Source organism: Carassius auratus, unplaced genomic scaffold (assembly GCF_003368295.1).
Source record: "Carassius auratus strain Wakin unplaced genomic scaffold, ASM336829v1 scaf_tig00002951, whole genome shotgun sequence".
NCBI classification, from domain to species: domain Eukaryota; kingdom Metazoa; phylum Chordata; class Actinopteri; order Cypriniformes; family Cyprinidae; genus Carassius; species Carassius auratus.
The window spans coordinates 1,088,530-1,105,367 of NW_020523497.1; the positions used below are offsets into that span (position 1 = coordinate 1,088,530).

At 39.4% G+C, this 16,838-nt stretch overlaps 1 protein-coding gene across 1 annotated transcript in view; it reads right to left on the reverse strand.

The window, feature by feature from the left end:
- Positions 1 to 1,393: 1,393 nt before the first annotated feature.
- LOC113070105 (E3 ubiquitin-protein ligase Siah2) overlaps positions 1,394 to 16,838 on the reverse strand; it is a 28,223-nt gene continuing 12,778 nt past the window's right edge. The window contains exon 2 of the mRNA XM_026243294.1: positions 1,394 to 2,554. Within this exon, the coding sequence (XP_026099079.1) occupies positions 2,003 to 2,554 (552 nt within the window). The 3' untranslated portion in view covers positions 1,394 to 2,002. The remainder of the gene's footprint in view (positions 2,555 to 16,838) is intronic.

Below are 16,838 nucleotides of genomic sequence, written 5' to 3' on the forward strand. Positions count from 1 at the left end.
CGATCTCTTCACAGAACCACCCACATCAGGTATATCAATGCTCTTCTTGCACAGACATCTTCAAAGACATCAGAGGTATTTGTAAAGAGGCTTGGGTCCATTCTTGAACAATGTAAGGGAAACGGTTACTGCAGCAGGTTTTGGGGGCAAGGTAGAATGACGTGCCATGTCCTTCCCACTCATAATGCCACTTTGTAAAATGTAAGTCTCTTTCTAGACACTGGAGGTTTGGACGATAGTGACCTGAACTTGACACGGAGTCCTAGAAGGCAGCAGACTCTAAAAGACTGAGTTTGTATACAAGTAAGGCATTGTGGGTTTCATTGATCAAAGAGGAGAGTGAGTGATTGCTCAGATCTTACTTGGTTTAAGAGAACTAGAGTAAACAAAGCTAGACTAAATAATTTTTGAAGAGACGTTACAGCAACAACAAATATCAATAAAACTAAAGTTGTTTTTGTGTTTTTACAAAAGATTTTCTTAACCTTGAAGATAACCTCAAATATAAAGAAAGGAATACGTACAAAGACAACAAAACTAAATAAATGCGGACACTTTATCAACAACAAAATAACATGGTTTGTGCGCAGTCTAAATTTTTTTACATAACAGCCACTGTTGACAAGTTAACTAAACAGAAATGAAGGAACACCTATATAAAAGAAACCATTCACTCAAAAATGAAAATTATATCATTTTTCTCACCCTTGTGTTATTGAATCCTGTAAAGGAGTTATCTAACAAAATGTGTGAGCTGTTCTTTTTCATACAATTAGAGATTTTCAGTAAATAAAATAAATAATTCAGTCTCTGCCTCAAAAAAAGGTATTGTATGGCTTCAGAAGACATGCAATATATAGCACAGGTTGTATGATCTGAGTTTATCCTGCTTTGTTTGTCCTTGACTGGGGCTTGACAAGCAGTTCCATCCACGTACATTGTACTGAAAGAGAACAGCTGAGATATTCTAATAAACTTCAAGGTTGGTGCTCCACAAATAAGGATTATAAAGCATGTGGGTAACTAAATAACAGATTTAATCATTTATAGGTCAACTATGCCTTTAAAAAAATAAATAAATAAAGAATCATATACAAATCTACCTATGAATATGTAGCATTAAATCATGAGTAACAAAATTTGAAAAGGTTGGCTGTAGTGCTGTCATTTTATGGAGCTTATGATCAATATCGGTGTTGATCACAAACCAGTTCTCTCCTCTGGACAAGTTTTAAGAGAGGACCCCAAAATAACTAACTTTATTATTGTCCTTATTTACGTCTTGCAACATTGACAGCAGATATGGTGTTTTTTTTTACAAAAAAAAAAAAAAAGGAAAGGAAATTTAATGAAGAGGTCAGATTCCTGCCTTATAAATATGGTGGCTATGTAGTCATTTTTGCAAGTGTATTTTATTTCCATGTACACCGCATTTCCACCATGGGCATTGTTTTATCAAGTCGATATACAACCATGAAATTCAGAGGATTACCATTTATATTGCCATGTACATTTTCCATGGTTTCACTCAATATCCAAAGACAAAAACCAAAGTAGTCAGTGCAGTTTTTATACATATAGGTTTTATAAGCTTCTGAGGCAAATGTTACACCTTCATGCCTAGACTCTTTCTAAGTTAGCATTTTGATTCTGCGACGATGCTCATCCACACCTGTACTTTAATCGAAGGTGTAATCAGAAAGTTGAGGTGTTTGTATCCTTGGGGTGTGCAAAAGAAATTCTCAATTGCACTAATGACTTCAACTGATAGCCAACACCTGCACACTCCCCGCTTCATTTCCAGAAGGATTCTTGCCATCCGTCGAGCATACCAACCCACTAGTGAATCTGGATAGTGTGTGCTATTTTAGCGGATGACTCTTGAACATAAATATACAGTAATTGTATATATCTCCCAGCCGTTGCCTTCAGAACTGCAGGCTGACAGGGAGCAGAGGTTGTCCTAGGTTTGGGTCACTGGAAAAAGCCTTGCGCTGCCACCTCAGCACATGGAGATGGTCACGTTGATACCCAGGTTACCGTTGTCTGCAAACAGGTGGGCAATGGAGGTATCAAATACAAGACAGTCACTGTTCATGATGGCCGCTGCTACACCATCATGTATTGAGCGTGGCGTGGCTTCCCATGTGAGCCGCCTACGGTTGCCGTTCAACTCGAGGCGGTAGGCAAAGTTCTCTGCTTGCTTTCGCGTGCCAATGAGCAGCACGATGGCAAAGAACTGCTGGTGTCCCTCGTATTTCTCCTGCTTCTCTAGGACCAGCATGAAGTGGTGCCCAAAACATGACTGCATCATGACCCAGTCCACAGCCCCCGGTAGATTAATATCCGTGGCCAGAAAGACAATGTCCTCGCCCTGTAAGGTGGTAATGGATTTGTGGGCATGCATGAGATGTGGCATGACGGCCTCCAGGGAGCCCTGCCATTTACAGGAAGCCCCGGGGCATGGGCAGGTGTACGGCCGGAACTCACAGACTTCTTCATGCTCTGGCTTCTCACTGTGGTGGAGGGACAGCATACATCCAGCGGAAGCATACTGCAAAAAAAAAAAAGAAAAAAAGAGAGAGACCTGCATGAGTCCTGGTACAAAAAAAAACATCTGAAGAGAGATACTTAATGACTGAAAGAGAGAGTAAAGAGAGATTGGATCAAGAGCGCTCAGGTAAGTAATGGGACAACACTGGAAGTTACTGATGATGAAGAACCAAGACAGAGTAGCAGGAAAGGTGAGTGGGAGGCTGAACAAAGAGGGGGAAGGGGAACTAGGATAAGGGGATTTCAGGAGGGCAGATCAAGGACACAGGCGACAGGGAATAATATATAGGTAAAGCAAAGAGGGAACTATGCAATGTGTTGAGATATGTCACTATCATTAGAAGTGAATCCATATTTTGCCTAGAGTAATCAGTCTGTTTGTGTGTGTACCTGCCATAAAAACGAGGTTCCTGCTAATCATGTGTCAAGCTGTGACAAGACTCATTTTTTATGCATGTGTCCATGCAGTTTGGGAAAATGAGCGGGACGGATCGTATTGCTTCAAGATGTATAGCCCAGCAAGGCTTTCTTAGATTATCCCAGGAAGGGAATAAAAATGACTGTGAAATATGAATGTTACCCCAAGCTGCCCACTTTACTAGAAATGTGCACACTGCATGACTTTCTTTGATCACTCTAAAACCAACATTTATCTCTCTGACTGACCTACAGGATTGGACTTGCAACAACAAAAGGTGAAATCCCACAATAACCTGATGAATGCCCTTCCAGGGAATTTTCATCAGCTTAGCAGAGTTGAATTCAAAATAAGGCATTCAGCTCAAATTATGGGTAAAGGTTTAGAATTCAACCGAAAAATGTCAGACCTTTTAAAAAGCAACAGAGAAAGTAAATCCTTGCATGAATGGGCTGGAGAAAAGGCAAAAGGCAAGATCAATTATGTTTTAGTATGTCTTATGTCTTCGTAAAGAACTAAGACCAAATAAAAAATACTTTTTAAACACACAAGCTAAGAAAATTAATTTGAGTTTTTTTCCCGTTTTAAAATAATTGTATAAAGACTTGTTATATTCTTTCCAGAAAATCTATGTAAACTTAATTAATCAGAGTTAAATAATTGCACCACAGTACAATCCGTTTCTATCAGGTTAAAGCAAAGCTAGAGGTATGAGTGTACAGCCCACTCAACGACCCCCCCCCCCCCCCCAAACAAGGGTGTGCCTCAATATCTGCCAATTTAATTATTAATCTGAGTGGTAAATGACTGGCATGTCTAGCAAAAATCAATCAGTGTCAGCCGTTATCCAGTGGTCCAGAAGGCCCTAGAGGCCATAACTGCCTTAAAACACTGACATTTATTGTCAAAATCTGTTAAGCAGCAGCTAGGGAGAAATAATCATTGTATCTCCTTCACATTATACTGGGTTTTCCAAACTGTCTTTTATTAGGACATGGCCTATGCCCAAATAACCTCAAATTCATCATTCTAATCCTTTCTAATTTCCCAGCCTTTCTTTAAAGGATCAGACCATCTGACTTTTGGAGGTGTTGAAGGTTTATGTGGTCCATCTATTCCCTCCCAATCAGACAGTTATCCTCTTATCCAGCTTTTTAATGAGAGAATGAGAGGATTTTGAGCAGTAATCCTAAGGCAGTACGGTGGAGATAAAAAATCTGTCTAAAGCCTGTTGGCACTGAGAGTCTTGGTGTAAAAAGGAATCGTATAAAGTTTCTGTTTAGGGTACACTGTTGAGTGTGTGGTTTTATGCGTATGTGTGCATTCAGTCACTACTATACCTGATTCCAGTTGTGAACTTTTCAAAACAACCCTGTATATCATTTACCTTGCATTGATTAGCCCTTGGAGCAAACAAATTAACTGCGTTTCAACAACACAATGGCAGCTGTACCAATATGCCCACAAAAAAAAAAAAAAAAATTCCATTAAAATGAATGGAGGACCAAAATAAAAAAATAATTTGCCTGACAAAATAATAAGTAAAGTGCTCTCTTTCTAGTACACCCTTGACGCTGAGCCAAGACGGCCCTATGGAGATGCATAGACCCTGGGCTGGAAGCTTAGCTACTGAATTATTCACACATTTCTGCATTTAAGTTGCAAATTGTACTTTAGCCAAGAGGAGAAGTCATTGGAAATGCTAATGAATGACAATGAATTTGGATGGTCTATTCATTTGTTTCTTTTTGTGTTGAAATGGAAGTATGTTTTAAAATCAAATAATTAGGCTAACTCAAATAAACCAGAGCATGAAAGGGGCATGTAATAATTATAGTCTTCAACTGTCTTTTGGTTCTAATCTTACCCTAGGCTAAAATGTTTTTTTTTTTTTTTTTTTTTTTTTAGAATATTAGCAGCAAAGAGCTAATGTTTTTCTAAACACAGCATCTGGGTCTGGATATTTCTCAATGTACAACAAAAGAACCCTAGACCTTGAAAGAAAAACTTAGCTAAGTCCTTAAAAGTAGTTTGCTGCAATACATTTACATTTTTGCATCTATGAACTTGAAGGCCAAACAGACGAAATAACATTTACTCAAAGTATGCAAGCAATATGATAAACTTATGGTTATAACAAGTTGCCAGATAAACACACTGTGCTACAAGTACTGTTCAGGTCAAGGGTACCTTGGGCCTCATTTCAAGAAACAATTGATGTTTCCCATACACCTATTCAGAGCAATGGATGAGAGACAGGCTTATCGCTCCTCCATTAACAAGCAGGAGGACCTTGAGTTTCCATCACCAATGTGTCAGTTATAAAAAAAAAATCTAGATCCCTAGAGTTGGAAACCAGGACAGACAAGATGGCATTGTTACAATCTCTTTTCCCTTCTCCCTCAGGGTGAGTGCATATGAAAGAAAGCGTTCTTGAAACCAAGTGAGCCCACCAGCATCTTGGTCCCCTCTTGGTCCTCCTGCCTGCACATGACCTCATCACTGCTAGGATGCGGCTTGGCTCAGGTCATAATTAAAATCAACTCTGTGGGGGCCTTCAATTACCCCAAGCGAAAGGCCTGTGCATCGGCACAGAGAAATCGGATTTCTCCTAATCAGTGGCAAACTGTCGCACCCACTTCTACCACTGCAATGGAAAGCTAGACACTCGCTTTCCTTCTCTGGAATCAATAGCAATTTAGTTAAAAGTTTCAAAGCTGAAATCAGCCAAGTGAAGGCCAGATTAATTAGGTTAAAGGGGGGAGGGGAATTCTTGCTTGCTATCTTCTCACTCGATTCTTCAATTACATTTAAAGGTGTTGTATGTAAAATTTTGACTATTTTGTTCTCCTTTGATAATGTGCGTTCAGGGCAGGAAAAACACAGTTCATTTAATTTAATTTATCTTTAAGTGCACTCAGGGGGCCGGGTGAAAAAAAAACCTCTCCAATATTTTGAATTTGGACTGCAATACACAACACAGCCACTCAGTGTCAATCATACATACAGAACCTTTAATGTTTCTACGTAGCAATTAGTGTAATCTGTCTGTATATACATAGTAGTGTTGTCATGGTACCAAAATTTCAGTATTTGGTACCGATACCAGTAGAAATCCACGGTTCTCTGTACCAATTTGGGTAAGAATAAAACTAATGCCATATAATTGTATACTTATTTACAATTGTGTTTAAAGTTTTTCTACAAGTAATATAATTATGAAAAACAGGTAAGTTTCACCCCAATTTTTTTTATTTTAATGAAATTTAAACATTTTATTTTTTGGTAAATAAAGGGGATTTGCTATTAAAATTAAAACATGGAAGAAACAGTGTGATTTATTTTCTTTAAAAATTTAAGTTTTATAAATTTTTTCAACAGTAGTAGCATTATCACATACGTTCTACTAAATAATAGTAATATTTCTAGCACAATCAATGCCTTTATGTAAAAATGAACTTGTTTATGTGTTTATGTCCTCATTGAGAAGGCAGATGCAGAAATTACTGCAAGCATCACGCGATTCAGTCTATGTATTAAACAAACCCGCACATCTCTGCCATTCATTCATTCAGACAGAGACGTGCAAAACATGCAGGATTCATATTTCAACCAATTTTTGCATCTTAACATTTACAGATACTGATCCATATGGCGATTTGATTTTATTAATTTACGCTAACTTTGACAAATACCGTGACTGTCCATATTAAAATGTACGTTTAATTTTAATTATTGGATTTTGAGATTCCGTCTGCATTTTCTGCTTTGCGCAAATCATAGCACTGTATGCGTCAAGAACCAGGTTGACCATTCACTCGGTACCACCGGTACTTAAAGAAACCTGGTACCATGACATTTTCATTTTTGTAGTACCGACTTGGTACCGGAGTACTGGGTCTTTTGACAACACTAATACATAGTATAATCTAGGGCTGCACGATGTGTCGTTTAAGCATAGATATCGCGATGTAAGAATGCACGAAAGTCACATCGCAGGATGTGCAATGTAGGCTGTCGTAGTTGATCTGTTATTCATTAACTGTATGGGCCAGCTGCTCCCCTGTCTTGCTCACTCTCCCTTGCGCATATTAATCAATTGACACGGTGGTGTCGATGTTTAAATCATTTAAAATTAGTATGTAAGTGTGCTCACCCCATTTTTGTTTGGAAGAAAAATTTGATTAGATTTCATATCGCAATATTTATCGCAGAAAAATAAAATATCGCAATGTAATTTTTTCCCAATATCGTGCAGCCCTAGTATAAACGCCACTGAGCACTGTATCAAAGACTTCTTTATAGAAGGACATTTTAGTGTGACAGTAAAGGGGTGGTTGATTGCGATTTCACTTTTTTAACTTTAACTAGTTTGTAATGTTGCTGTTTGAGCATAAACCATATCTGCTAAGTTGCAGCACTAAAAGTTAAATGCAAACGGAGATATCATCTTTTAAAATTCTGACAGTTTAATGCCTAAAAAACGGCTGGTAAGTGACTACAACGAGCTTCTTCCAGGGTCCATTACGTCACAAACCCAGATAAACCCCGCCCCCCGGGAACATGCAACAAAGGGGGCGAGGCTATGTTGTGCTGCTTTAGAGAAGAGGAAGAGAAAACTGGGGTGCACGTGAAAATCTGTTCATATATGAATCGCGATTCTGTCTTCTAATGATTCTAATGGATTCACAAGTTTCAAAACCAATGTTCTAAAGCAGTGGTTCTTAATTCTGTTCCTCGCGTCAGCCTGCTCTGCTTTCTCTCTCTCTCTCTCATTCAGATTGTCAGATCAGATCCAACATTTTATACACTTATTTTCACAAAGCAATGAGAAGCGTTATAAATGGACGTGTGTACGGTCCATGTATACAGTCCAAGCAGTAGCATTTACAAACAACAGCGTATCGAAAAGTATGAGACAACAACAAACAAACATACCATTAAGAGCCGTGCTTGCACAAGTTTTGTGTGATAATCTTAATTAATATTCTTTGCGTCTAAATCATGCTCAAACTGATAAGCAATGTAGAGGATGTCATTGTTTACAATACACCCGGAGCACATTCTGAGCTTGAGGGGCAGGATTTTCAGAGGCGGTTTAGCGAATCACAATTCACTGAGCCAGTGAATCGCATATTTCTGAAGGAAGGGCTTCATAATAACAGGAAATAAATCGAGGCGTTTGTCAGAGAAGGGACAGATCAGTATGGAATAAAGGTAAAATATGTGAAAAATTATGCATTTCTAAAAGACCAAAGCATGAACATATTAGACTGCACACCATAAACATAATCAAGCCTATAACAAAACCACCCCATAAAAAAAAAAAAATTATAATTTAAAGAATAAAGTGTTTTTGAGAATGATTACATAATAGGCCTTTTACAAAAATAAAGTCAAACCGTGTCAACTTTTATCAAAATGTTTAGTACATTAAGTCTTTTACTAATTTTAGAATGTTTACTTTGAGGCTAGCTTCTTTGTGACTTCATTGTCATAACTTTTAATCTCATGTTTTACTCGTGTATACTCAAAACTCTGTGTTGAGAAAGTATTCTATTACGATTATGAGAGTATTCTTAAAAGCATGATTATATTCCTGTAAGCAGTGCAACAATATTTCCCATTGGTGGTGCAACTTCACTTCCTATTTTATAATGCTTTCCTGAATTTTTTTTTAGTTTCCTATACAATATGTATTTTTCTTTGTTTCCTATACATAATGCACTATGCTGCCAGCTGACATGTATGGAAACAAGAAAAATTTATGAAGGCAAAAAAAAAAATCAGTATATTCCTACATAAAACAGCAAATTATTTCTTAAAAACAAAATAAAAAAAACATTGATATATTGAACATTGAACTATGATCTTCCATACTCACCTTGCTTCCTGGAAGTGGTTTGGTGTGACAAACCGGTCGATTTGTGCCTGTGACACAAACACCTCGTTGTCGTGGCCAACTAAGTAGGCACCGCAACTGGGACAAATCCCTCAGGAGTGGAAAACAGGAGGCCGGGCACAACATCACTTCAAATACAACCCTACAATAACTCTTCAGTCAAAATGTTTTGAGACTTGTCTTTGCCTTGTCGGACAAAATGGGACAAATGTAATTCGAGCTTCTGCACCCAAAATTAAACCCAAAGTAATGCTTGACATGAACAAGAAAACTATTTGGGGTCTCTCTATTCACTGGTAGAGAAAGTCTTAAGAATCTTACTGAGTCCTGCAAAGAAATGTATTTCAAATGTGTTAGGAATGAACCTACTGACCTACTAAGAGCTGAGGAAGCAAACCGAACAATCTGTACTCTTTCACTAAAGCGAAAACACCATTCCCACGAGTGCATTTGAACAAGTGCAAGTGTGTACGGCAGCGCTGAGCAATTACATCAAATGCCTCCCTGTTTACCTCTGATTCTGACAAGGATGCTTTTGTATCCTGAAGGACACAGCCAGGATAGACCACGTTTCACATCTACTGCCAAAACACAAGCATCGAGGACCCGTTATAGTGACGCAGCCTCCTCGTATGGTGGCAGACACATGCACACAACAACAGTAAAGCCAAACAAACAATCTATTGATTCAAAACATAAACCATGAACTGCACTGTCCCCTTACAGGACCAGAGACCCATGCTGTGATTCACTAGCGGTACACAAACTGTCATCGTTAAAACACCTAAATCCCAATCCAATTTTAATTCTGTTCTCATTCCATGTAGATGCAAAAAGATTATTTCCTCTAAGTTCCCAATTCAGGATTTTCAGCAAACGCAGGTCAAATCATTGAAGGCAGGTTATTTCTTTGAAAAAGCTGTGAGGATAGGTCAGCATCCAGTTGAAATGGATAAGGCTCAATAAAAAGCTTTTAAACTGAGTCAGAGAATCCAGGTAAGATGCTGTAGCCCCAGGAAAGCATCAGCATCGTCACATATTGTGCAAGTTCCTACAAATACAGATAGACAAGTGACTGGGATCCCTGCAAAACAATTTTTCTCCTTCCTTTCTTTCTACCGATCTCCTCTGTTGTTGCTGCACTCTGGAGGGTGACAACTCAGCAGAGCTGCGGACGCGGAAAAACATTCTGGACTGCAGAACACTGGCACACGACGGGAGGAGGATGGGAGGAGGAGGTGGTGTGTGTGTTTGTGTGTGTGTGGTGGGGGGGAGGGTTCACACCTCCCCATTCCTCTGCTCATGTTTTTTTCTGTCTTTGATGCCCATAGCACAGCCATTTGGGGACTTCAAGCAGAAAATAATCTACAGGACTTTCATGTTAGATTTGGGCTCGTTTTTCCCCTGCGGCACTTTGAAGGGCATAAATATGAACATACACTATTTATACACTACACCATTCTGTGTAAGCCATAAGGGAAAAAGAATATTATGAATGCATCATGAATATCTAAATCATCATGGGAATATATTTATATTTATAATGTGGCTATAGAAAATAATCACCCCCCATTAAAATAAATCACATTTTGTTGCTTTGCAGCCTAAAATGAAGACAGAAACTGTTTTTATTTTATCTAGCTTTATTTGCTCAGTGCAACTTGTAACTTTGAAGTTAAAAATATAATGCCAACATGTCATGAATTTGTTTTTTTTAAACAGAATCACTGAGGAGTTGGAGCAAGGATCACCCCCTCCTAAAAATGACTTGTAGCTAATCTCCTTGTCAATGGCACACAAAAAAGCCATTTGACTTTCAACTGTGATCAGCTCATTTTGAGCTTTCCTGGAGCATTTCAGTCCTTGGTAGAGCAACTGAAGCAAACAATCAACTATGGGTGAAAAAGGCACTATCAAAAGATATCCAGGATAAAGCTGTGGTCATTTGGTACAACACAGATCCTCCCTGGTTTAGGATGTCACTACAAACTGGATGAAAGAACCAGGAGGAAACTGGTCAGATAGGTTACCAAGAGTTCTACGGCAACTCTGAAGAAGTTGCAGGAATTTATGACAAAGAGTGGTCATTGTGTGCAAGTGACAACCATATCACAAAAAAATTTGGCTTGTATGGGAGGGTTGCATGAAAAAAGCCACTCCTCAGGAAAGGCCACATGCAGTAAGACTAAGCTTTGACGCACGACACAACTTGAAGATTCTCATGCAGATGAGACTAAAATTGAATTATTTGTCCTCAACACCAAATATGTCTGATGGAAATCCAACACAGCTCACCATCCAAATAACAGCATTCCTCCAGTAAAGCATGGAGATGGTAATATCGTGTGATGGGGTGTTCCTCTGCAGAAGAGACCGGAGCAGTTGTCAGGATTGAAGGAGCATGCAGTGGTGAATGTCCTTGCATGGCCTAGTCAGAGCCCAGACTCAAACCACACTGAAAATATGTGAAATGACTTGAAGACTGCAAACAACAAACGGTCAACATCAAATTTAGCTGAACTTGTACAGTTCTCTAAAGAAGAGTAGGCAAATATTGAAGTCCAGATGTGCAAATATATATATGCACACACATACAACAATACAACAATACTCAGGTAAGCTGTGGCATTTAAACAATGCTCAATTGGTACTAAGGGGCCCAAAGTGTGCCAAGAAAATATACCCCACATTATTAAACCACCACCACCAGCCTGAACTGTTGAGACCAGGCAGGATGGATCCATGCTTTACACCAAATTCTGACCCTACTAGCTGAATGTTGCAGCGGAAAGTGAGACTCATATCAGGCAACATTCCTACAATCTTCTATTGTACAATTTTGGTGGGCCTGTGCGAACTGTAGCATCCGTTTCCTTTGTTAGCTGACAGGAGCGGCACCCTGTGTGGTCTTCTGCTGCTGTAGCCTATCTGCTTCAGGGTTCGATGTGTTGTGTGATCAGAGATGGTATTCTGCATACCTTAGTTGTAACATGTGGTTATTTGAGTTACTGTTGCCTTTCTATCATCTCTAACCGGTCTGCCCGTTCTCCTCTGACAAGGCACACAAGTGCCGCTCACTGGATATTTTCATATCAGTTTTTGAAATACTCAGACCAGCCCATCTGGCACCAACAAAGGCTGGGTATCGGCGCAGATCTCCCCAGCTTTGTATTCATATCATTGTAGTGAGACGACAGAGGTCGAAAACACCACTAGTGTCGGTGATGAGCGATATTGATGGTGTTTTGTTTAAACCATCAGCCATTCATTCATTTCGGAAATTATGGTGCCTTTCTGCGTGATGTCAAATGCTTCCGCAGATGCCTAAATGGATTGAATTGCTGCCATGCTATTATTGCCATGCCGATTAGCAATTTTTGTTACCAAGCAATTGAACATGTCTACCTAATAAAGTGGCTGATAAGTGTGTTTGAGTGTATGTGTGTGTGTGTGTGTGTGTGTGTGTGTGTGTGTGTGTGTATATATATATATTAGGGGTGCTCCGATCACGATCGGCCGATCGTTAATGCGCATCTTGTCAGTAAAGCCGGTTATCTAATCAGCCGTTAATTCCATCAGGTGCGTGATTTCACATAGAGCAGCTGTTACTACACAGAGTCATTGTTAATAGAGAAGATGCGCAAATCCAGTTCATTTTCAGCGTTTATTGGCGCATCTTCTCAGTTAACAACGGCTCTGTGTAGTAACAGCTGCTCTATGTGAAATCACGCACCTGATGGAATTAACGGCTGATTAGAGAACCGGCTTTACTGACGAGATGCGCATTAACGATCGGCCAATCGTGATCGGAGCACCCCTAATATATATATCTTTTTTTTTTTTTTCTCAAATACATTGCACAGTCCCAATTCTCAATATTACATTTGTGCGTTTGCCTGTAAATAACCATACCAGGCACTGGATTTTCTTTACTGAATCACAGCTGACTTGCTGAATATGATATCTCCTCACAGCTCCAGCATTTCGTATTTTTACCCATTGTCCATTTCCCTTTCATCCACCTCCTGCAATAGGGTTTAATTTGAACCTGGATGCATTCACACATATGTGCGGCTGGAAGTCTGTAGATCTAGCCATCACTAACACAGGTTTTATTTACATTCAAGCACACAGAGAAAGACAATCTGTCTAACTGCATTCTACTCATCTTTACCCCCTTTTACTTTCTGGGTGAGAACACACACACACACACACACACACACTGCCATTCCGGCAAATACACGGGTAAAGTGTTCCGGCAATTGTTCCGGGGTCACTAGATTTTGCACTTTCACACTGCCAGTGATTACCCGGGATATGTGCGTGCTTTCACACACAACGCGTAAAGATCCCGTAACGACACGTGACATCAGGGCGTGACGTGTAATGTACGAATCGAAAACGTTAGGCACGTTATATTTTCACTGAAGCAAGCAAACGATCTCTGCGTCAGCGCGGAAAGTGAGGAACAAACGGATCTCTGCTTCATTACAGTTTGCACATATTTTTTCATCGCAAACGTTGATCTTCCTTCCAAACAGCCGGTAAAAGACCACTTCGACACGGCATTAGATCTGGCTTTTGTTCACACAGCGCTCGTCCCGGGTTAAACCTGCAATGTTACTAGGTCCCCAAACCGGGTTCAATGCCGGAATCAATCCCAGGACGTGTTTGCTTTCACACAGAAGACAACCCGGCAATGTTCCGGCAATCTAATGGGTCCGACGTGCAGGGGCTACACAGGCCTCATACCTCTTTGCTTCCCCACAGTGGAAAGGCCACCTATTTTTAGCCTGACGATGACTGGCAGCAAAATTAAGAGGCTACAATTAGAGGGGTATATGAGATGGAGTCTGACACTTGCATTCTCATTTCATTACAACGGCATGCATTAGCGAATGACATTGTGTTTATCACTGACAAATAGAATACATGTTTAGCTTGTTGTCATCAGATTTTTTAAATCATGCTGAGGACATATCACACCAGACAGCAGGATTGGATATTTGTTGACATTTCTACTGACACACGTTATACAGTGTCATACTACCGAGCCCTAATGAGCATATGGGCATGCACGCAACACACACACACAGATGATGAGCTAAAAAGGGTGCATCTCTCCAGCTAAAGAGCCTGCTGTGTTTCCATTTGGACCCCATGATGAGAGATGAAAGATATGTTTGAGACGGATGGAGACAGAGAGAGCTAGACTTGCCTTGGGTTCTCAAAACCAGGCAATTTAATTAAACGATGGTGCCTGTGGATTTATGGGGCATGAGTGATTGACCCATGATTGCAGTTTAAATTTAATGTTTGCTGAGCAAGGACAGAGACAGATCGTATGGATACTGCTTCGGCACAACAACATGTTTTCACAGTATTCAGTATAATAGTATGTTTGCTAGTGGCATGCTATAAATGCTATTAAAAAAAAAAAAAACAACAACAACCTCCAAACAAAACAAAAACACAAAAAGCTAAACAAAGCAGATTAATGCTAAAGCCATACCTGAATAGCTCAACAAAGAAAACCCCCTATCAATCAAACAACTGTAGCCCCCCGACACAGAGAGCTCGAAGACCCATGTGAGACAGTGATGGGATGAGATTGGCAGTCTGCCAGGATGTGCACACTCCAAAATCACTTCCATTTCTCTTTCCTGCAAACATATGTGCGAGAAAAGAGAAAAAAGCAGCTCTTACACGGACATGAGCAAAATGTAAAGAGCTGAGAAATGTGGAAATTTTAGGGTTGACAGAGTGTGAAATGTAAATGATGGAGAGACTATGAAAGGAAGGAAGAGAGAGAGAGAATAAATTATAGCCGGGACGTTTTCTCCTCCCAAATTGGAAGCAGCAGTCAACATGGATACTTCCATGTGGAAATGTCTGCTATTGTACAAATTTATATACTGCCACAAATCATTTAGTCTAAACACCATTCATTATGCTGACTCACATGGCATTTAAGCCTGGTTATATTATAAACTACGGATGAGATTACAGTGTAATAAAACATCCATCCACATGGGAACTAAAAGCCATGTAAAACGGAAAACTAGTGATGCACTGACATTTCCTATCTGACCTGCATTGTATCCCCATTCGGTGTCTCCTGTTCCATCTCTACTAGCTATCAATAAAAATTTTTAAAAAAGCACCAAAATAAAAAGAACCAACCGAGTATGATATGAAAGAGCAATAGGTTTTCATATTCTTTTCCAAATGTTTTCCACGTTCACAAACAACATTCAACCTTTTCCTTACCAAATATTACATCATGACAGGAAACACAAATCACAAGTCTTGAAACCTGTCTAGGAGCATGTCCTACCATCAATATCTTCTATTTCTCAAATTCTAATTGGGTAGAACAAGGTTCAATTGGACTTTCATTTAATTTGAGTCCCATTGTATGACAAACTGCTGTGTCCCCTTGAGTTTAGCCTCCTGGGAGTCATTCAGTGCAGGCAAAATAGTCCAAGCTGCCCGTCTCTGCTCTAAATGGCCTCTGATTAAAAGGCTCCGTTAAGTGAATGGCTGAAGCAGCTGGATGGGGACTGGGTGTAGAAGAAGGGCTACAAAGAGAAGATGACTGAAATAGAGACAATTGAGCTATCCCATTAATCTCGCCCTGACTTCCTTTTACCTTCTTCACATAGAGGAACTGGATCTGGGAAGGGAATATATTAAGCCATATATCTACAAAGAGGATTGGTGGCTCTCACTTAGCTTATTTAGCCCATCCATGGATTTAAGGTAAGTGCTCACTAGTTTAATGGGATGAGGAAAGGTCACCCCGTAAGCGACTGATTACAGCCGACTAAAGAGCTCACTGACTGCACTATAATGGACATTAAACAAAGCTTAGGGATACTTTAGTGGACTGAAAAACCACTCGAGTTCAACTAAATCAATTTCATCTACTTTAATTGTACTAGTTTAATCTACTTCATCTAATTTGTTTAACTGTAAATGACATGCAATTAATGTTAGTGTCTGAAAACATTAAATTAATTTTACACTTAAGTATATTCTTTAAAAGCACTTAATTTCCCTAATAAGTACTCTTTGAAAGTATTCTAGAGTTTGCTCCTTTGAAGCTTTGTCATGAAGAGTTCAATTAACCTATTAACTTTTAAACCATTAATTGCTTTTTCAGTGGATTGTCGTAATCCCATTACCCTCTCTGGATTCCACGATGAGCCATTTTCCTTGTGGCCAGTAAGCCATGATCACGTGAAGATTGTGGCCCTTGCGTTGAATCATACACAAGGCAGATGGCGCACCGTTGAACAGGCCAGGCAGGGAGGGTGAGGACAATGTGGTCAAGGATCGCTGTGTCCATAAGTAGCGAAGAGTGACGCATCAGTGAGCCCACGAGCCAGATACAAAATTCTGACGACATGGCACCAAAGTTCAATACTGTTTTCAATAGGCATCCTCACATCGTACAACAAGAGAGCAGGCGGAAGAATACGCTTGGGTAACTGCATTCCAGAGAATCAGATAATCCAATTTGAAGATGGAGCAAAGGATGATATTGCTCTGTGCGAGATGAAAATCAATTTTGTTCATATATTTAAGAGCTGCAGGAAATGTAACTACAGTATTTACGGGAATGTGCTATTACTTTGTGCTGCCTTATGAAGTAGAGGAGGTAAATGTCTGAAAATGCCACCACATTTAAAAAAAAAAAAAAAAAAAACATCAAGGCCTCCACAATAACATGGTCCCTGCTGTAGTTTCAACAGCAAATAAAAATACAATTATTACAATTATTACTCATTACAATTCACTTGGAGGACCACATAAGCCTTTATAAGGACACATATCTCCTTTAAATTTGATGGATTTAAAATTTGTCTTATAGGTCAAAATCGACAGTAATAAATGCGACTTGATCTAATTACATAAATGAATAAGGTAATGTGTAAAGGTTTTTTTTAAATAAGTCTAATT